General features: G+C 39.0%; 1 protein-coding gene across 1 annotated transcript in view; it reads left to right on the top strand.

Moving 5' to 3' along the window:
* Positions 1-22,829, top strand: part of LOC127575332 (protein LYRIC-like) — a 76,611-nt gene extending 53,782 nt beyond the window's left edge. Inside the window, exons 8-12 of the mRNA XM_052025139.1 lie at positions 10,356-10,471; positions 13,235-13,351; positions 14,906-15,016; positions 18,194-18,341; positions 19,230-22,829. Of these exons, the coding sequence (XP_051881099.1) occupies positions 10,356-10,471; positions 13,235-13,351; positions 14,906-15,016; positions 18,194-18,341; positions 19,230-19,297 (560 nt within the window). The 3' untranslated portion in view covers positions 19,298-22,829. The remainder of the gene's footprint in view (positions 1-10,355; positions 10,472-13,234; positions 13,352-14,905; positions 15,017-18,193; positions 18,342-19,229) is intronic.
* The last annotated feature ends 222 nt before the right edge of the window (positions 22,830-23,051 follow it).

The following is a 23,051-nucleotide window of genomic DNA, read 5'->3' as shown; positions in this document are numbered from 1 at the left end:
GTGATTGTGGACTGTGTTGGTCCATTACCAAAGTCTAAGACTGGAAATCAGTATTTGTTAACCATCATGTGTGCCACTTCTAGATTTCCAGAGGCAATACCCCTTAGAAATATTAAGGCCAAGACGGTGTCAAAGGCTCTTGTAAAATTTTTTACCTTGTTTGGTTTGCCAAAAGAAATCCAATCTGATCAAGGTAGTAATTTTATGTCAAAAATTTTTCAACAAATAGTCTATGAGCTGGGAGCAAAGCAGATTGTATCATCTGCATATCACCCAGAATCTCAAGGAGCTCTGGAGAGATTTCATTCTACTCTCAAAAATATGCTGAAGACTTATTGCTTTGAAAACACCAAGGATTGGACGAAGGTATCCATTTACTTTTGTTTGCCGTTAGAGAATCGATCCAGGAGTCAATAGGATTTAGTCCGTTTGAGCTTGTATTTGGACATCGGGTGAGAGGACCTTTGGAGTTGTTAAGAGAGCAATGGGTTAATGAGGAAGTTCACTTGAGTCTGTTGGACTATGTCCAAAAATTTAAAACTCGGTTGGAGAGAGTCTGCCAGCTAGTGAGAGAGAATTTGAAAACAAGCCAGATAAGAATGAAGACATATTTTGATAGACGTGCTCGGCCTAGGACATTCGCAGTGGGGCAAAAGGTGTTGGTATTTTTCCCTAGCCAAAATAATCCCTTGCAAGCTCGTTTTTCTGGACCCTATGTTATTGAATCTCGAGTGACTGATCTAACATATATAATCAAAACACCAGATAGACGCAAGAAAACACAACTCTGTCATGTAAACATGCTAAAACCTTATTATGAGAGGGATTCAGTTGTGGCCTTGGTGGATGGTGTAAAGGTTGTTTCTAGAATGCCTGATGTTGATGTTGAGGAAGGCCAATTTAGACCAAATATTGTTCCATCGAAACTAAAAGACCAAAATATCATGGAGAACCTTGAAACGAAATTGGACCATTTACAAGTTTCACAAAAACAACAGATGAGAGAATTAATTTTAAAATTTAAAAATCTGTTCCCAGATGTTCCAAACAGAACATCGATAATTACCCATGATGTTGATGTTGGGGATGCAAAACCAATCAAACAACACCCATATCGAATGAATGTGGAAAAAAGTAAACTTGTTGATCAGGAAATAAAATACATGTTGGAAAATGATATTATTAGACATTCTAGTTCAAATTGGAGTTCGCCCTGTGTTATTGTACCTAAACCTGATGGAACTGTTAGATTTTGCACAGATTACAGGAAAGTGAATGCTGTAACAAAGTCAGATGCTTACCCTATTCCTAGGGTGGATGATTGCATAGACAGTGGGAAAGGCAAAATTTCTTACAAAGATTGACCTATTAAAAGGGTACTGGTGTGTTCCATTAACAGATAGAGGAAGGGAAATTTCAGCCTTTGTAACCCCTTCTGGATTGTATGAATACAATGTTTTGCCATTTGGAATGAAAAATGCTCCGGCAACATTTCAAAGAATGATTAATTCAGTGATTCATGGGTTAAAACATACAGATGCCTACATTGACGACTTAGTGACTGGGAATGATACATGGGAGGATCACATCTCTGCATTAGAAAGGTTGTTTGAAAGACTTTCCAAGGCTAACCTTACAGTTAACTTGGCTAAAAGTGAATTTGGCCATGCCACTGTGACGTATCTTGGTTATGTTGTAGGTCAAGGCAAGCAAGCTCCTGTTCAGGCAAAAGTTCAAGCAATATCTGAGTTCCCTATTCCCACAGGTACGAGGACTGTTAGAAGATTTTTGGGAATGGTTGGATATTATCGAAAATTTTGTAAAAATTTTGCTGATATTGCTCTTCCCCTAACTAATCTTCTGAAGAAGGGAGTAAAGTTTGTTTGGACAGATTCTTGTCAAGAAGCATTTAAGAAGCTGAAAGCCATTTTATGCTACCATCCTGTGCTCAAAACACCTGACTTTGAAAAGCCATTTTCATTAGCAGTAGATGCCAGTGATGAAGCTGCAGGAGCTGTGTTGTTGCAGAAGGGTGACCTTGATGATATTGACCATCCTGTAGCTTACTTTTCAAAGAAATTTAATGAGCATCAAAAGAATTATTCCACCATAGAGAAAGAATTACTGTCGCTTGTTTTAGCCTTGCAACATTTCAGTGTATATGTTTGCACCGCTCAGAAACCATTGACTGTGTATACAGATCATAACCCATTGGTGTTTCTGAGCCGAGTCAAAAACAAGAACAGAAGGCTGTTAAACTGGAGTTTAATTTTGCAAGAGTTTGATCTCATGATAACTCACATTAAAGGCAAAGATAATGTGATTGCTGATTGTCTTTCCCGATGTTAAATGGGAAACATGTATCTGTACTAATCTGATAGTCTGTAGTTGTGTAGCATGATAATTATTAACATTACTAACTATGCGCGGTTAAAATTTTCTTGGGAAAATTTTTTTTAGGTGGGAGGTGTTACGGACTCAGTGAAAGTCCCTTTAAGATAGAGAGTGTGTGTGTATGTGTGTGTGGGGCGTGCTTACGTCAATAGAAGATAAAGGACGTAATGACGTTGTTGAAGAAGTCAGAAGAAGAAGAAAGAGAGAGAGAGAAGGGAGAGAGACACCAGCCTGCTTGTTTTCTCTATCGATGGATGAGAAACAATAACTGTGTTTGCCATTGAAATCCATGTATGGAAGTTGGAAGTAATCCGGTGGAGTTCACTTTGTTGCTGACCTGTAGAAGGAAACAGGTATTTGTGTGTGGACGACCATGGTTCGGATGCTTTTCGGGGTGAGGAAGTCACTACCGAGTAAACACTGAAGTGTCGTTTGGGTTCCATCGTGGAACATTTGGATTTCGTATGTACTCTCTATGTTTTTCTACATCTACATCTTATCTTCAGACAACGGTGGTTGTTGAAGAAGCCCTTGCTCATGTTTCACCTTATGGCTTGCGGAACTGAACTTTAAGAACCATTCAGGAACTGGGAGTTTTGGACTTTGTCACACACACACACACGAAGAGTTTAGTTTTGGGGTTAACGTTCGAGGTTTAACATTTTTGAATTCTAACATACTAACATTTTTACTTTTATTTTACGTATTATCATAAGTAGTGATTAATAAAATAGTTTTTAACACTAAATCATGCTCAGTGTGTTTCTTTTGTTGCTGGTTTGTGACACTGTGCTCACAAAAAAATTGATTTCATCTGTTTTAAATCGTTGAAGGCATCATGGCATCTCAGGCTGTGGGATTTACCTGTAATCCTGTGAGTGCAGACAGCCTTTGATAGCATTCATTTGCTCATTAGGACTCCCTATAATAACCCAGACAATTTTATGAACAGGAAAGATTTCCATTTTGTCAATGTGCAGGTGGTTGTGGATCATGAGAAAATTTCCTCATTGGGAATGTCATACTTCCAGCAAATGCACATGACTCCATCACTCTGAGGGAGTTTGCACTGCCAGACATTTTCAACAGCTGGCACTGCTGTGTAAGGATAGATCCTTGGGGCAAAGACAGTGCTTTACTTTCCTAGCTCGTTACATTAGTGGGATCTTCAAACACAACAGGGTAAGTTTCAGTACAGTGAGTTCTCCCCTCCATGGACTCTGTCTATATCTCTCGCTGCCTTGGTGAAGCATAATCAAAGACCCCACCCACCCGGATCATTGTCTCTTCTCTTCTCTCCTCTCCCATCAGGCAGAAGATACAGGAGCCTGAGGGCACGTACCACCAGGCTCAAGAACAGCTTCTATCCTGCTGTGTTAAGACTATTGAACAGTTCCCCTATACGATGAGATGGACTCTTGACCTCACAATCTACCTTGTTGTGACCTTGCACCTTATTGTCCACCTGCACTGTACTTCCTCTGTAGCTGTGACACTCTGTACTGTTATTGTTTTTACTTGTACTACCTCAATGGACTCTGTACTACCTCAATGTAACTGCACTGTGTAATGAATTGACCTGTACGATCAGTATGCAAGACAAGTTTTTCACTGTACCTCGGTACAAGTGACAATAATAAACCAATACCAATACCATGTAATAGGACCATAATAAACAATTACCTTTGTTCTTCTGAAGATGAGATTTTCTTGCCTGCATCAGTACACACCAGGCAGACATGGAGATTTCATATTCGTGCACTACCACTACAGGAGGAAGAGGTGCAAGTAGGCCCAGTGCCAGAGGACCATGAGGCAGAACCAGAAGACCAGCAGGAGGAAGACTACCAGGGAATGTCCTTGCTCAGCACCTATAGCCCCAGATGGAGTGGAGGAGACAGGCATTGGTTGCTCAGGACAAAAGGAGATTTCAAGTTGATGATTTTTACAGGAAATCTGCAAAATGAAATTTTCCAAAGCAAATCAAGTGATCCCCTCCACACTACAGTAAATGCATCAATGCTCTACACTAGATAAGATTTCTTTATTAGTCATGTACAATGAAACGCACAGTGAAATGCATCTTTTTGCCTAGAGTGTTCTGGGGGCAGCCCGCAAGTGTCGCCATGCTTCCGGCACCAACGTAGCATGCCCACAACTTCCTAACCTGTACGTCTTTGGAATATGGGAGGAAACTGGAACACCCAGAGGAAACCCATGCAGACATGGAGTGAACGTACAAACTCCTCGCAGACAGTGGCCGGAATTGAACCCGGGTCGCTGGCGCTGTAACAGCGTTATGCTAACCGCTACACTGCCATGCCTGCCCCATGAACTAGGGAGGTCACGTGATGTATAAAATCCTCCTCACGTTCTGCTCTGCACTGACAAAATCACATGAATGAAATAATCACTTTAATAATCTGCTTTAATGACTAGCTAAAACATTTCAGTGTTTACTGATTAATAGCATTTTGCTTAAAGACCACAGACCGCCACATAAAATATATATCTCTGTGAGGATCTGTACACTGCAGCTGTAAAGGGGTATGAACTGACATATCTTGTGCGCACATAACATTTCTTTTCACCTTACTCTATTTTGTGGCAATTGTCTCTGCTGTCTCCTGAAGTATTCTTCTTATGGTAGAGTTGGCAGTTGTAAGACTGGAATGGTTTTTGGACAAGACAGCCCTTTATTTTCCTCAACAGATCATTTATGCCTGTTCCTATCCCATTCATTGCTGGGGAGCAGCAATCTCTTAAGCAATTGCTCATATCCCCTTGTTTCCACCAACGTAATGACCATACAGATATGCCTTTGGTCCCAGTCTTTCTAAATAACAGAAAATTTATTGCACCATTTATCACCGTAAAGAGCAGCAACTTCAACAAAGAAGCAATAACAACACCTGTCTTAGTTTTGCAGTATCTCCTTAGGTAAGTTCAAAACTATAACTCCTTATTGTGGTTAAGTGAAGCAACCGCAGGTGAATGATTTACATATTAGCCACAATTCTTTTAACCCTTCATTTAGTTAGCCAGGCTTCCCATGCCTTGTGACTACAGTTTTGCAACTATTTACAAATAAAAGATCAAGGGTGATTTGTTTAATAATGCACAGGCCTCCTGATCCACAGAACCTTTTCTCCTAGTATGCATCTTGCAGAATAGGACTTGTATAACCCTTCATGTGATTCTGGGAACCATTTCTCTCTTTCCTTCAGCTCTTTCTTCTCCAAGGCAGCCAAAGTGTCTGTTGCTGACATGTAAGTGCTATGGGGAGTGTGCCTTTACGAGCTGCAGCCCTTTTCTCATTACTGTGCAGCAAAGTGTCAGGAGGTGTATGAAACTGGGGAAGACCCAGCTGGATATCACACAGGTGCCACTTCAGCACTTGACTCTGGGTGTAAACCACCTTATTGCTGGTTCACATTAGATTTCGGCCAATTTCCACTTTTTTAGGGAGGGGGGCACGGGTGAAATTCCATTGGGAGTTAGTGCTAATTTGATCTGTGTTTTAGTACACCAAGAACATTTGCATTTCCATTTCTAGACAATTGAATCAAATATCCCATTCTTCTTCACTGTACCCTTTTACTGTGGAAAGCAGCTGATTTTAGAGTTTCCTGATCTTAACTCATTATTTTCCAAGGACCTCAAACCTCCCAGCTTCCCTCAGCCTCCATTCCTTGTGTAATCCTCCAACCCTTGAGAACCACACTTAGCATTATCCATGCACTGCTTTCTAGAAAATGTATTTTTTAATTGTAATTAAGTGATCTATTTTCAGTGGGTAGTTTACTCTCAGCAAAGTTCCAAGAAAACTGTAGGTGGTTTATCTGAATTCCATCTTGATTTATGACTACTCCACAAGACTCTTTGTAGAATTGTGTGTATGTGTGTGCACACGCACATGCTGTAAAGATTGTAGAATTTTACCATCTCACTGTTTAGATCAATTATGTAAGTTTTGTTTGAAAATTTTCCTAGAATTTGATAACAAATGCTTTTGGTATCTTTCATTACGAAGAAATCGTACATATTGGCAGACATTATAAATATGGCCATGGAAGCCAAATTCAAAGCTATTTTAAGATGAGAGATAAGATAAGATTTCTTTATTAGTCACATGTACATCAAAACACACAGTGAAATGCATCTTTTGCATAGAGCGTTCTGGGGGCAGCCCGCAAGTGTTGCCACGCTTCCGGCGCCAACAGAGCATGGACCCGGAATTTTGTTTTTCACTAATGGCACAGTCATATCTTGTGGAATAATAAAACTCTTTCTGTGTGGCATCTGGACCTGGGATTCACAATCTCAAGTAGCCAAAGTGGTCAGACAAAGGATCACATCCTTCAAGGTTAACTTACATAAGATATGTTCTTGAGGTGAAATATTGATCAAATAAATACCTTAGAACAGATTGTGTGATGATTCTTTTGCTCCACAACAGAACCATCCATTCAGGTCTGTAATGACTGGAAATTTCTTTACTTGAATCCTTTGGAATTCTGTAATGCTGAGAATACTCAAGACTGACCCCAGCAGATATTTGGATATTAAGGGGCGGAAGGATATTACATTTGAACAGGGAAATGTGGCTGGGGTGAAAGGCCAACCATAATTTTATTGAATAGTGGAGCGGGCACGAGGGCCCAAATGGCTTGTCCCTACTTCTGTTTCTTAAGTTCTTATACCTTTGGTCATAGGTCAGTACTGAGCTGGGTGTGGGTGCATCTCCATGTTAATGGTGCTACGTCACAAGGAAAGTTCTATCAAGCAGTTTCCTGCATTTATTCTAGTGATCTTGAAAAGACAACATTGATGGATCTTTAGAAGAAAACCATTTATTTGTTTACTCTGACAGCTGTTTGCTCAAATGTAGATGAAGTGAGGTTGAAGTTTTTATTTGAAATCAACACCACCAAAGCAATGGTGTGTAATTCAGTCCACTGCCACTACATGCCTGAACCACTTGATTAACCCTTCCATTGGCATTCATGTAAATCCTTCACTCTCATTTTATTTGGTACAACCAGTCAGATTGCATCAGATATCCAACAGACGCTGATGGAAAGTCAGACAGAGTTCAATCTAATACCATCAGTTTTCCAAATGCATTCAAAATTATGTCCATGTCCTTACCACAAAACCGTCTCTGGTGAGGATAAAATTTCCTTTTGCTGTCATCAGTAAAGGTTGTACTAAATTGAGTTTGGACAATGATGTACTCTTGAACTATAGTAGATAAGTACACAGCAAAAAGTAGCTCATCATTTGGCACAAGCTCATGGAGAGAAATCAATGGGATATGTGGGAAATGGAAAAGTTAAGGGTTATCCTGCACCAGAAATACACCACAATGTTAACAGAGCAGAAGAAGCTTAATTGTGTGTATGCCAGTGCTGAACTCAATGCATTAGCCTCACACCAACTGCAAAAGGAAAATGTTTTAATTTATTTTTTATTTATTTCTTTATTTGTCATTGTACTGTTGCAACAACAATACAATGAGATTACAATGGCACTCCCTTGCCTAATAAAAACCAAAACAGTAAATTGATAAGAGTAATTATAACTATAAAATAAAACAAACATACTTACACAAATATAAAGTATAAAAAAGTATAAAAAGGCAGTGTGCAAATAAACCATGATAATAATAACAATGGTGACCCCTTCCACTTTCCTGATTGTTTCCCCATAACTCTCAACTCCTAAGGGTTGGTAACATCTCAGTATCTACCCTGTTCAAGTCCCCTTAGAATGTTTCTGTATGATCAGCTCTCCTTCAGGGACATTCAGCGTGGCTTTGTGAGGGGCAGGTCGTGCCTCACGAGCCTGATTGAATTCTTTGAGGACGTGACAAAGCACATTGATGAAGGTAGAGCAGTGGATATGGTGTACATGGATTTTAGTAAGGCATTTGATAAGGTTCCTCATGGAAGGCTCATTCAGAAAGTCAGGAGGCATGAGATCCAGGGAAACTTGGCTGTGTGGGTTCAGAATTGGCTCGCCCATAGAAGACAGAGGGTGGTTGTAGATGGAGCGTATTCTGCCTGGAGGTCGGTGACCAGTGGTGTTCTGTAGGGATCTGTTCAGGGACCCCTGCTCTTTGTGATTTTTGTAAATGACTTGGATGAGGATGTGGAAGGGTGGGTTAGTTAGTTTGCTGATGACATGAAGGTTGGTGGTGTTGTGGATAGTGTAGAAGGTTGCAGTTGGTTACAACAGGACATTGATAGGATGCAGACCTGGGCTGAGAAGTGGCAGATGAAGAGTTCAACCCAGATAAATGTGAAGTGATACACTTTGGAAGATCGAATTTGAAGGCAGAATACAAAGTTAATGGCAGGACTGTTGGCAGTGTGGAGAAACAGGGATCTTGGGGTCCACATCCATAGGTCCCTCAAGGTTGCTGCGCAGGTCGATAGGGTTGTTAAGAAGGCGTGTGGTGTGTTGGCCTTCATTAGTCGGGGTATTGAGTTTAAGAGCTGCGAGGTAATGTTGCAGCTCTATAGAACTCTGGTTAGACCATACTTGGAGTATTGTGTTCAGTTCTGGTCGCCTTATTACAGGAAGGATGTGGATGCTTTAGAGAGGGTGCAGAGGAGATTTACCAGGATACTGCCAGGATTAGAGAGCATGTCTTATGAGGATAGGTTGAGTGAGCTTGGGCTTTTCTCTTTGGAGAGAAGGAGGATGAGAGGTGACTTGATAGAGGTGTACAAGATGATAAGAGGCATAGATTGAGTGGACAGTCAGAGACTTATTCTCAGGGCGACAATGGCTAACACAAGAGGACATAATTTTAAGGTGGTTGGAGGAAGGTATAAGGGGGATGCCAGGGGTACATTTTTTACACAGAGAGTGGTGGGTGCATGGAACGCACTGCCGGCAGAGGTTGTGGGGGCAGATACATTAGGGACATTTAAGACACTCTTAGATAGCCGCATGAATGATAGAGAAATGGAGGGCTATGTGGGAGGGAAGGTTTAGATAGATCTTAGAGCAGGATAAAATGTCAACACAACATTGTGGGGTGAAGGGCATGTACTGTGCTGTAGTGTTCTCTGTTCACATCAACACCATCGAATATTCTTTTCAATCTTTCGTCATAAGGCAACACTTTCATCCTTGGAATCAACCTAATGAAACTTCTCTGAGCCCTCTGTATTGCAATTATATCCCTGTTAAATTGGGAGATTAAAACTACTCAGTACTCCAGGTATGATCTTCCCTATGCCGTGGACAGCTGTAACAAGACTTCCTCCTTTTATGTTCCATCTCTTTTTGACACATGCAAAGGAAATCACAAGGGAAGGGAAATTGCAGGAAGCTCCAAACCTTTTGACACAAGCAAAGGAAACCACAGTTTGCTGCAGCCGCCACACTTAGAAGAGAGATTAATACTCGCAGAGAGCTGTCCAAACAAACAACAGATGAGAAAACCATGTTTATTGATCTTTGTTATGCAACACACTATCACCATTTTCCATGTTATGTTTATGTCAGTAAAACCCCTGGGTTTTACTTTGGATATGCTTGACCTGTTCTTAGTATTTTTCTTTCATGGTGGTTTTAGATTTGCAAGATATCAATGCATTGAATAGGGCAAATAAGTATAGCCATCAAACCTTGAAGAATTACTTTTAATTGAAAAGTTTCTACACAAAAAGAAGCAGAGTAATGGCCATTGGATCCCAATCTAATCCTTCCTTACTGTGACCAAACCAGACAGGTAATGAGTGGCAATAAGTTGCCTGCTCTACCAAGGCATTTGGGAGTAAATTTTCTGAAGTTGAGGGTAGTGAAATTTAAAAATTGATAGAATAGTTTCTTCCTGAACTGGGCACCTTTGCTGGAACTCTTAATATTTTTAGATCTGTTTTTAATGCATTACAGGAGCATCCATGAATGTTTAAAATTATATCCTGAATATCCTTGTTTTATAGATGACCCCTTTGCAGTTGACCTTAACTCAGATTGGAGTCCACCAACAGAGGAGTGGGGCAACTGGACAGGAGAGGAAATCTTAATAGCTCAAGAAGTTGAGAAAGAGAACCTGAAGGTAATGATGAAAAGATAGTAGCTAAACAGAGACACTAATAAATAAAAATTAGGAGTTCTTCATGTCCTACAGTAAAGTATAGAAGTATGTCCTAATTCAAAAATGTAGACTAATTTGTAAAAAATGGAAAAACAATTGACCAGTTGGGGATTTGAACTACTTCAATACTGACTGGGGCAGAAATGATGAGGAAGGGCATAGAGAGCACAGAATACATTTCGTGTTGAAAAAACCAACAAAAGATGGGTAGTTATGAATTTTGTTTAGGTGGAATGAAGCTGCTGAAGAAAACAGTGGTGGTGAGGGAGCATTTTCATGATAATTCATTCAAATTTAGCTTAATTATTGAAAACAAAACAAAGGTAGACAATAAATATAAGTTTTCAATCAGGATTAAGCCATTTGTACTTGGCTAAGATATGATGTAGCAAAAGTGACTGGAAATAGTTGTGCAAAGGTAAATTGGAGGAATTCAAGGTGGAGATGGTGAGTGTTCAAAGCACTGAACAAAAAGAGTGTGACTTCCCAACCTAGAATTGTATGTCAAGGTGAGAAAAAGGTCCTTATAACACAAACTGGCAACTCAATACTGCAGAAAGTCTTGGTGAAGTAAAGGAAGTGCAGTGGTAAAATTAAAAATGAAGGGCGGCAAAGAACTTGCATGAAAAAGTACTGGCAGCTAAAAGCAAGGAAATACATAAAGGGAAAAAGGGATAACAAGTTGGGCCTATTAAGCTCAACAAGAGACTAATTAGATAACCTCAGTTTGTTGGCTTAAAATTGGGTATGGTTCTAAATGAATACCTTGTGTCCATCTTCACAAAAGGTGTGAGGTAGGCCTTTTAGAACCATGAAGATATTAAATTTAAAGGGAAGAGGTGAAATTGAGGAAAGGTAAAGACTCTTAAGGTTCTGGCATCTTTAGAAGTGGAGAACTGGCTGGCTGAATAAAATATATTCTGTACTGTTAAAAGACAAGCTGATACAGGCTTGAGTCATAATTTTCCATACTCTTTGACCTCAGGCATGATTCTGAATGAGTAGAAGCCAGTGAGATGGTTAGTCAAGCGATGGAGAAAGAGTTAGACTTATTAAAGGGCCACTCAGCCTTACATTGGTTGCAGATGAATTTTTGGAAAGAACATTCTAAATCATCATTTTTAACAGCTAGGTAGACAAGGTACGGGAGTTCATAATAAATGGCACAATACTGTTGAGCGCAGATGAACAGAGCTCACATTGCCAGATCCCTGAAGGTAGTCTGGTAGACAAAGTGGTTACTAAGATGTAGAACGTGTCCATTTATTGGCTGAGACACAGAACATAAGAGTAGAGATGTAATGCTGGAACTGGATTAAGCACTAGTGAAGCTACAGCCGGAGTATTGCATATTCACAGTTCTGGTCACCACGTTACTGAAAGGATGTGACATCACTTGACAACTTCCAGCAGAGGTATACAAAGCCCTTGTAGGGCTGGAAAATATTAGTTATGAGAAGAGATTGGCTAAGCTGGTTTATTTTTGAAGAAAAAGAAGCTGAAGGGAGACTTAATCAAAGTATATAAAATTATGAGAGATCTAGACAGCGTAATCAGGAAGGACTCAATTCCCTTTAGCAGAGAGATAAATAGCTGGTATTGGTGTTGGGGTGTGAAGGAATCTTGTTAGATTTAAGCTAATTAGAAGGTATCTGAGGGGAGTTTGAGAAAACAAAATCATCCAGGGAGTGGTGAGGGTCTAGAACTCACTGCATGGAAGAGTGGTGTAAGCACCGACCCTCATCACATTTGAAAAGCACCTAGTTAAGCACTTGAACTACAGTAACCTACAGGGCTTTTGACCAAGATCTGGCTAGTAGGAATGGCAACTTTTTAAAATTTTTGTGATTCTTTAATAATAGAAATCATCGCTCCACCTTCCCCCCCCCCCACCCCCCGCCAAAGCCTTCAACTAGTTATGTTAAATCGTACAGCACCTACCCCCCCTCCCCCAACCCCACCATGCCCGCCCACCTCCCCCACTACCCAAAACGCCCACCTTGGTTATTTATTTCTCTGCTAAGGAAAATGAGCCCTTCCCAATTATACTGTCCAGTCTCTCTTAATATTCCACGTCTTGGCTAGTGTCCCCTCAAGCGCCTTGCCTAGCCAGTCTAACCTCTTAATTAATATTCTCCAGCCATGCAATGCCTCTGCAAGGCTTCCTGTAGTGTGGTGGCCAGAACTGTAAGTAACATATATAAACATGTATACATTGATATTTTGTCATTTAAGTTTTCAGTGTTATCATCAAATTTGATCATAGCTGTTATGAATATACAGCTCTGGAATTTGTATCGACATCAATACATTTTTAAGGAAAGAATATCATTTTATAGTGTACCTTTCACAATAACTACTTTTATTCATTTAGTGCCTTTAAGCAAGCTTGGAGTATAATCAATAAAATTCAGTCCTCTGTTTCAGTGATGTTGGTTGAGGGAAAAGTACCAGGCAAAGCACCTGAAACTACACACTTGTTCTTCTTTGAAAGGTGCCACAATGTCTTAATTACATTCTTCTAAAAGGGTATTTGGGCACTGGTTTAATTTCTAATGTCCCAGCTAAATGAAAACATAGTTGATAGTGTACCACAGCTCACTAGGACTCTGAAGTGCCAGCCAAATGTCTTTATGGTTTCGGACATTTAACATGGAATAATATACTCAATGCAGTGGACTGAGGGCCAGTGATTAAAAAGGAAATTTTCTTCTTATTGCCCAGGTGTCTGAAGAGGAAGAGGAAAAATCTCAGGTGAATCCTGCTGGCAGTGGAAAGTCAAAACGAAAGAAGAGAAAGAAGAAGGGCAAGCATGTAGAAGATTCTGTTGGAAGCGAAGTGGTATGTGGTGTGCAAAATAAAAATAATAATTTCTACTTTTGATTAATCTTTAAATCAGTATTGAAGATCTTTTTGAAAATTTGAAAAGCATCTTGATTGTTTAATCAACAAGAAGACAGGGTGCTAACTGGGCATCTTTAACAAAACAGAATGCATCATCAATTGTATGTAAAATTTCCTGTGCAGTTTATTTAAGAGCTTTCAACAAGATTGGTGTCAAGTACATTTTATTAGAACAATACACATACCCATCAGTTTTTAAATGGATTTGGAGCTATTAGGATTTGCAATGTAATAATTGTTGAACACAGGAGATAGATTAACTTTGTAAATTTATTGAACATTTTAAGATTACTAGAAGAAAGCAAAGCATCTAAATGCTCAAAGACAAGATACCAATCTGAGAATAAAAGCTGTTCCTGTCCAAGGTGGTACTTGGTCTTTGGTAATGTACAATGGACAACCCCATCCTATATTGATATTTTTCAATAAAACACATCTATTTTGGTTACAGAACTGGGTGGATCTGTACCACCAGCCCTTTTTCAACAAACCAATTCTGTCTGCAAAATACCATTTAACCTGTTTAATACAAAGCTATTAGCTATGATTAAATGCTCTAGATTTTGCAAAGTACATCTGGTCTCAGTGTTTTTTCATCCTGTCCAAGAAATTAATAATTCAGGTACTTGACATACGAAATATTGATTGATTTTAACCCATTCACTGACATTGTTCATGTGTGGATATAATTATACAATAATTACTAACAGAACAATAAAGAACTTGAGAGGAATTTCTTCTCAGAAAGAGTTGCAAAAGTTCTTTGACGCCAGATGACCTTTCACATTCTTCTTCAATGCCTTAAAAATATTTAAATGAGCTTACATCAAGTTCAGCTCCGTTTACCAGAAATGCACAGAGAGCCAGCAACTGGATCCCACTATTGCCCTCATTATACCCAAGCATATAACTTTTCTCTTAAATCCCTTTATGTCATTCAGTGGTGGCAGCACCTGAAATCCAATTTCCTTTTAGCCTCAATGGTTTTCCTACAAGCCCAAAGCAAATCAGAATCATTAGCTAGAAAGACACTATTTAGCTCATCATGCTGATGCTGGCTCTTTGTAAAAGCTATAGCATTAGTCCTATTCCCCTGCTGTTTTCCCAGTCCCTGTAACTTGTTTTTTCCCCTCTTAATATATAATCTAGTTCTCTCTTGAAAGCTAATGTTGACTCTGTTTGAGCTACTACTGCCTTCCAGATCATAGTAGCTCACTGAATAAAGAAAAAAGTCATCTCTACTTAGATTCACCACTGACTGCAATAAAAGCTGATACAAGCTGGAGTTAAACACAACAATTTTGTCATTCTGCAAATTATTAGTTTATTATTAAATTGTTTTCCCACAGAATAGCAGAATAGAAAAAATTAAAAGGAAAAGAATAGAATGGATTAAAAATAAGAAAAGTTGCTCTTAGTTTTGACAAGTGCACGACTTGGTTTTTTAAGAAAAAATAAGGAAAAAGTTGCATTAATTTTTTTTCATCCTAGATGACACTGGAGAAACCCAATTCTAAATTACACGATGAACCAGAGAAACCCCACCCAGTTACTGCTGGCTCTTCTGATGTCCATTTTATTTTAATGGAGTCAGAAATAAAGGTTGGTAAAGTTCTGTTTTGTTTAGAAGTTTTTCGGATGATGGTAGAGGTAGGGCAAAACATTATTTGACTGTGATGTGAAGTAGATGTTTTTGAATTCTGTCATGTTAATAAGATGCATTCTAATATTTGAAATTTGTGACAAAAACACTTGGGACAGAGTTTCAAGGAGATTACTTCGATGATTAGGAAAGAGAGAGGTAACAACCTCTCTAAGGCTCATAAAACATAATACCATAATAGTGAAAGATGCTACAGATGCACATTTATAATCCAAACATGATATTTTATTCAGTAACAATCCTGGGGCCTTGACAAAACCTTGCATCAAATCACAATGAACAGTAACTGAGCTCTAATTCCATTCTTATGTCTCACATCAAGTTCTTGGAGCCTCAACTTCCTCTGCTAAAATTCCTCATGAATCTACTATCATCCCAAAGGACAAAGATAATGCCAGGTTAATTTCCATGGCTACCAATTATCTAAGTAAGCTCCTTCCCCTGGACCTCTATTTATAACTCTAAGGAGGTCATGCCCCCTAGCACTATCATTGTTCAACTCTGTTTCCCCCCCCCCCCCCCCCGCCCACAACGTGGATTCCCTTCTCCTCACCACTGTTAAGTATGTACAGAAGGGATTCCTGACACAGTATGTAGACAGGCCGACTAGAGGAGAGGCCATACTGGATCTAGTACTAGGCAATGAACCTGGTCAGATGACAGACCTCTCAGTGGGCGAACATTTTGGAGATAGCAACCACAACTTCCTGACCTTTAGCATAACCATGGACAAGGATAGGAGCAGATGGTATGGGAACATTTCTAATTGGGGGAGGGCTAATTATGATGGTATTAGGCAGGAACTTGGGAGCGTAAATTGGGAACAGATGTTCTCAGGGAAATGCAGAGCAGAAATGTGGAGGTTGTTTAGGGACCTCTTGGGGGGTTCTGGATAGGCTTGTCCCACTGAGACTGGGAAAGGATGGTAGGGTGAAGGAACCATGGTTGACGAGAGGTGAAACGTTTAGTCAAGAGGAAGAAGGAAGCATATTTAACGTTTAGGAAGCAGAAATCAGATAGGCCTCTTGAGAGTTATAAGGTAGCCAGAAAGGAGCTTAAAAAGGGACTTAGGAGAGCGAGAAGGGGACATGAGAAGGCCTTGGTGAGTAGGATTAAAGAAAACTACAAGGTGTTCTACACGTACATGAAGAACAGGAGGATGACTTGGGTGAGGGTAGGACCACTCAGGGATAAAGGGAGAAACATGTGCCTGGAGGCAGAGGAGGTAGGGGAGGTCCTTAATGAATACTTTGCTTCAGTTTTCACTAGGGAGAGGGACTTTGACGAATGTGAGGTCAGTGTAGAACAGGCTAATGTGCTAGAGCTTGTTGAAGTTAAGAAAGAGGTAGTGTTGGAGTTGCTGGAAAACATTAGGATAGACAAGTCCCCAGGGCTGGGCGGGATATACCCCAGGTTACTCTGGGAGGCGAGGGAAGAGATTGCTGGGTGTTGACAACGATCTTTGTGTCCTCCCTGGCCACAGGAGTGGTACCAGAGGATTGGAGGATGGTAAATGTAGTTCCATTGTTCAAGAAAGTAATAGGGATAATCCTGGGAATTCTAGACCAGTGAGTCTTACTTCAGTGGTGGGCAAATTATTGGAGAGGATTCTTAGAGATGGGATTTGGAAAAGCATAGTCTTAATAGGGATAGTCAGCATAGCTTTGTAAGGGGCAGGTGGTGCTTCATGAGCCTAATTGAGTTTTTCAAGGAGGTGACAAAATAAATTGATGAAGTTAGAGCGGTGGATGTAGTGTATATGGACTTCAGTAAGGCGTTTGACAAGGTTGCCCATGGTAGGCTCATCAAGAAAGTCATGAGGCATGGGATCCATGGAGATTTGGCTGCATGAATTTTGAATTAGCTTGCCCACAGAAGGCAGAGGGTGATAGTAGATGGAGAGTATTCTGCCTGGAGGTCGGTGACCAGTGGTGTTCCGCAGGGATCTGAACTGTGACTCCTGTTCTTTGTGATTTTTCTGAATGACTTGGATGAGAAAGTGGAAAGGGTGGGTTAGTAAGTTTGCAGATGACACGAAAGTGGGCGGTGTTGTGGATAGTGTAGAAAGTTGTCATAGGTTACAATGGGATATAGACAGGATGCAGAATTGGGCAGAGAAGTGGCAGATGGAGTTCAATCCGGTCAAGTGTGAAGTGATACACTTTGGAAGAATGAGCTTGAAGGTGGAATACAACATTAATGGCAAGATTCTTAGCATTGTGGAGGAACAGAGGGATCTTGGGGTCCAACTCCATAATCCCTCAAAAATGCCATGCAGGTTGATAGTGTGGTTAAGAAGGCATATAGTGTACTGGCCTTCATTAGTTGGGGTATTGAGTTCAAGAGCCGCGAGGTAATGTTGTAGCTCTATAAAACTCTGGTTAGACCACACTTAGTACTGTGTTCAGTGCTGGTCACCTCAATATAGGAAGGATGTGGAAGCTTTAGAGAGGGTGCAGAGGAGATTTACCAGGATGTTGCCTAGATTGGAGAGCATGTCTTATGAGGATAGGTTGAGCGAGCTAGGGCTTTTTTCTTCGGAGCAACGCAGGATGAGAGGCGACTTGATAGAGGTGTATAAGATTATGAGGGGGATAGATAGAGTGGGCAGCCAGCACCTTTTCTCCAGGGGGGGCAATGGTCAATACCAGAGGCCGTCCATTTAAGGTCAAAGGAGAAAAGTTTAGGGGAGATGTCAGAGGTAGGTTTTTTACACAGAGAGTGGTGGGTGCCTGGATTCACACTGCCAGGTGTGGTGGTAGAGGCTGATACAACAGGAACATCTAAGAGGCTCTTGGATAGGCACATGAATGTAAGAAAAATGGAGGGTTATGGGCTGTGTAGGAGGGAAGGGTTGGATTGATCGTAGAGTAGGTTTATGTAGGTTGGCACAACATTGTGGGCCGAAGGCCCCATACTGTGCTGTACTGTTCTATGTGTAGACAATGCGTCCAATTAGTGAACAGTCCTGGCAGGGCAGACAGCTCTGTGCCAAATTTTAATGGATAGTCCACCTGTGAAGGCCCTTGTAACATCTCAGCACATTGATAGAGTTGTATTGTTACTGTTACGTTGTTCCTGTTGTAACGCTAATCACACTGTTTTTTATGTGAAAGCTCAAAGATGGTGTTCAAAAGAAGATTCTGATGGATGTGGATCCGAAGGGAATTTCACAAAGATCAGGAATTGAAGTGGAACAGTGCTTGACAGACATTGCTCTCACTGAACAATGGAATAATGGGGCCAGCACATCAAGCAGTAGAAGTAAGCCATGTGATTTAAAGTAGGAACAAACCTTACTTGAGGATTAAATGTCTAAATTTTGCAGTATTTCATAAAACCATGCTATGAAAAGATGTAACATCTGAGCCAGATTCTTACAAGTATCCATGGAATGTGATTGAGTCACTGGCTGGTTACAAAAATTTCTCACCATTTTTGCAGCAAACTCATTTAAATGTGCTAAGTTGGTATTTCCTGTTTTGAGTGGTTCCTCTTTGAAGGAATTTGTTAACAGTTTTCATCTGCAGCCAATTTAATGCTGTATTAGCACTTTCATTTTGTTTACTGAAGCAAAAGTCATCATTAGATTGGGTAACAGTCAACAGACTTAAATAACACCCTTGTATTTAGAAAAAGAAGTAATTTGTCATGTGGTCGAATTTTAACCATGTCCTCCCAACAGAGATGCTTCCCCCAGTCTCCATTCCCTCTCCTTAAATTGTGTGCTGCTATTAAAACAGGCAGTGCCTCCGTGCCTCTGGCTTTCCCTGCACCCTCCAGCCTCCTTATTAACTTAAGGCATTGGAATCTGTGAGAGTCATTGTACTCTCATTGTACAGGGAGCTGGATTTGCATGTATCAATCCTACACTGCTGAAGCAGTTTTATTTTTATTTTAATTCTGCTTATAGTTTACAATCATAATTTCAATTCCATGTTTAGAATACATGTATAATATCAGCATTTTAGTTGCCTTCAAAATTACTGGACAACAAACAATTTCTAAATCTAACAGAAGAAGGGGTCATTTCTTAAATTGTCCTTCAAGTGAAGAATTTAAACATGCTGTGGGCAGTTGGCAAATGATTCTGAAAACATTAATTAATTATTAATGAATTATTCTCAAGACCTTTTTTTTGATTTATCACAGAAAATGGATTCACTTTAGACTGTGCCAAAACAGAGAAGAGGAAAATGAAAGCCAGAAGAGAAACCTGATACTGCCTTTTCATTCATGCAAATGGTTCAGATTTTTAATTCTGAAATTGTCACCAGTTACTGCTAAATTAGCTACAGGCATTCTGCTGCAGGAAGCATTGCACTAAGTCCATAAAATGAACAAAGGGACAATACAGTAGGAAACTCTGATGTAGACATGGAAGCCACAGAGCAAAGTAAAAGGAGTTGATGAAGGCAAGTACTTATTGTTACAGAGAGGTAACAACAAGCCACAAAAGGAATGTAATTCCTATGTACTTTGTCAATTTTTTTCTATTCTAGCGCAACATGGAATGCAAAGTAGCTTTGCCAGTTCCAAGCAGCCTTGGTTTATGGCAGTATAAAAATAGGCTAGATGTTATTGTTCTTTTTAAATTTTGCATATTTAATTGAAATCCATTTAAAACTTTCCATCTTCTCTTGATATACTCAAGAACAGATGTTTTGTGTCCTGTTGTGAAATTGTACTTTAGAAATGACTGTGGCTGCCTATCTGTGTCTTAAATCATAATACTGGTTTCTTGGAAGTAGGATGGAACTAAACAGGTGATTTCCCATCACTGTGTTGAGCTGTACATATGGATTTGCTTCCATACTAAAAACAAAGCCTGCTGTTTGTCCACTGTCAGCTCACAGCAATATAGCACTTCAGGTATTACTCAGTAACCTTGCTTGTCCAGATTTAATATTTAAATAATATAATTTTGCATCTTTTTGGGATGAAAATGCACTAAATAATTTTTGCAAAATGTGGAGGGGAGCATGCCATAGAACCCACCCCTGCCTACCCTTAAATCTTTTGTACCATTTTGTCCATGGTGCTGATGATTTTAAATTTGTTCCTTCTGTGTTTAAAAGTGCTCTGTATCAGACTTTTTGTTTGTAAACTCTATGTAAAACAAAGAGAGAAATAATCCCAAACATTAGAATAGGTATTAAAGACTGACCATTTGATCAGCTGATAAAGTGTTTCGATTGGACACCACTCATGGAAGTACTTTTCATTCTAATCAAAAGGGAATTTTAAGTTGGTATTAGTTATTAACTAGTAGTATTAAAGGTACACATTTCTAAGAAATGTGTTCACTTTAAAACACTTTGCTGTAAATCCAACCATGGTTCCTGAATAAAAGTAGCAACGTAAGAATTGCCCAGGTTGGTCATTGGAGCCTTTTGAAGTACTCCACTTTTTCATAATTTTGTTGCTCTGAAATGTTACTGTTTCAAAAAGTAATGTGGTCAACTTCATAAACTATGAGCTTTGGCTAGAGGCATTAAGCCTTACAATATAATGGGCTACATTCTGGCTTTTGAAATTTAGTCAGTTCATGTGAATTTTTAAATTAACAGATGTGTTATTTTCCAATGCCATTCGATGTGTTTACCTTAATGAGTATTGATCACTATTGTGACAAAACAGTGCGATCTCTTGAGACGTGTTACCTTGGAGAAAATAAGGATAATTATTTAAACAAAAGGTATTTACAATTTAGTTGCTGTGACTGAATCAGAGTCAATGGTATGGGAAATTAAAACAAATCAAAGGCAATCCAGTATAATTGACCATATTGGAGGCAAAGACACTAGAGCAACTTATCTTACAGTAATTAAATCAGCACTTGTAAGTTCCCTCTGTGTCCATAGTATGCATTATTTGCTTGCATATTCAATATTAGGCATAAACCTATGTAAAATATTGTTAGAATTTCCAATTTTATTTTGAAGAAAAATCAATTAAAGGGCAATTTGAAGTCAAGCCAATGTATTGTTTGATGTAGGTAGCCTGCTAGTTAATATACAACCAATACCTCCAAAGCCAGTATCCTTAAATATAGTATTTACTATTTGCAAAGAGCTAAACTATCCAGATTTATAGAGGTGTTTGCTACAGTTGCTCACCCATTACATTTTTTTATTAATCAGTGATAAACCATGCAAGGTCCTGAATGTTCTAACTGCATAAAAAATGTTTTTTTTTCCAGCTGTACAAAAGTATGACTTTTTACCAGGTCATGTTGTGGCCGTATTAGCCTTAATGTTGACTTAACAGTTTTATAGGAGAAGATTTAACAATTTTCACTAATTTGTTTAAGGCAGTATTTTTTTCCCCTTTTTATAATTGAGAGTGTTTTACCTCATGCCCTCCTGCAACAATGGTTTTTCATATAGGAATGTGATGTAGCATCCACAGTTTCAATGTTCGTGTTGTTCTGTGATTCATTTCTTTCAAAGTATCTTGACTTCCATTTGTTGTGGAGTTGAAATTTAAATCCCGTTTTGTGTTAGCTCAGTACCTGGCTTTTTTAAATAAAGATCTTGAACTGCAATTATAATTAGCTACATCAATTAATATTAAATTGAATTTGAAATGATATTGTAGCTAATGACGATAACAGTTTTAACTAGTGTTGTAAAGTGGTGTTTTACTTAAATGTGTATATAACCATAAACTCCAGTATATGGATTGTTTCTCTGTTTTCATTACTGGTTTAGTAAGATTGCATGAAGTATCTCTATGTAAATTGTTTCTTTATAGCTTGCAAAAATTTAAAATCTGCAGGAAATGTCAATATACCAGATTTTCTGGTAGGTTTATGTGGGGAAACAAAATTGTTTGACAAGGGAATTACTTTTTTTCAGTAACTAAATTACTCGTGATTTTCATATTTGAATTATAGTTTTCTGAAGCTTATGAATTTCCTACTCATAAATTGCAGAGTGGTTCTTTGGTTAAAACTAGTCTAGAAATAAATTTCTAGTCTTTTACAATACAGACATTTTTCATAATGTCTGCATTACTGTATAACATGTTTGCGTTTTTTCAGAGTATCTCAGTGATATGGGTGTTAGCTTTGTCATTCAAGATTCTCATCTTGATCGTCGCTGTAAAATTTAACATGGGAAAAATCTGTTGATGAAGGGATCAAGCTTAACTGATAAGTAACCTGCCTGCATACATTGTCTAAACTGAGATTTGAGAAGTGCCTACTTTGGCAATAACAGATAACTGCTGGTGCCCTTCAAACCATAGATTTAAGTGAGCCTGTGCCTTCAGGAAAAAAAAAATTGGCAGACAAGAATTTAGTACTATTTGTTTTCATAGATGAACTCCCCATTAATTTGTTATCCATCTTAACCCATATTCATTTCTCATAAACATAACCTTCATTAGAAGGTACAGATGTAAGAAATAATGTTAAGTATGTAGGTCAACAAAAGCCATACTGTCCTTTAAAAGTTCCCTTCCCTGCTCAAGAAGTGCATGTTTGCTTTGAAGCTTTAATTTAAATATTTGGAGCCAATAAGTAACCTGAAAGAAATTATCTTCATTTTAACTGACAGGAGATAATAAGAAACTTGTCAGTTAATGAAGTGTTTGTTTTGACTCACAAAATTTATCAGCTGTATTTCCATGTACCTTCCCTTTTGGAATGCATATAGTTGTAGGTTATTATGCCATTCTTTACAGTACTGAGGCATCAGTTTGTGCATTTTCCAATTTAAATAAAAGGCAAATACTGTAATTGAAATAAAAAGAAAATAAGTTGTATTTTTCTTTGTTAGATTGGCATTAAATTGGGCCTACCATTCACAGTAGGCGTGAGCAACAAGGTTCTGCCTGTACTGAAAGCCTTATTAGTTTTAGAATTCTGTCTCTCTCTGGAGGGAAACTTGATGCTGTTTCACCTGTTTTGGATGTAAAGCAAGAGCAAAAAGCAAGTTAATAACACATAAAATTAAGCTTACAAATGGC

The sequence above is a fragment of the Pristis pectinata genome, chromosome 10 (assembly GCF_009764475.1).
Source record: "Pristis pectinata isolate sPriPec2 chromosome 10, sPriPec2.1.pri, whole genome shotgun sequence".
Taxonomy (NCBI): domain Eukaryota; kingdom Metazoa; phylum Chordata; class Chondrichthyes; order Rhinopristiformes; family Pristidae; genus Pristis; species Pristis pectinata.
The sequence above is the reverse complement of the archived record's forward strand: the minus strand, read 5'-3'. Positions and strand labels throughout refer to the sequence as shown.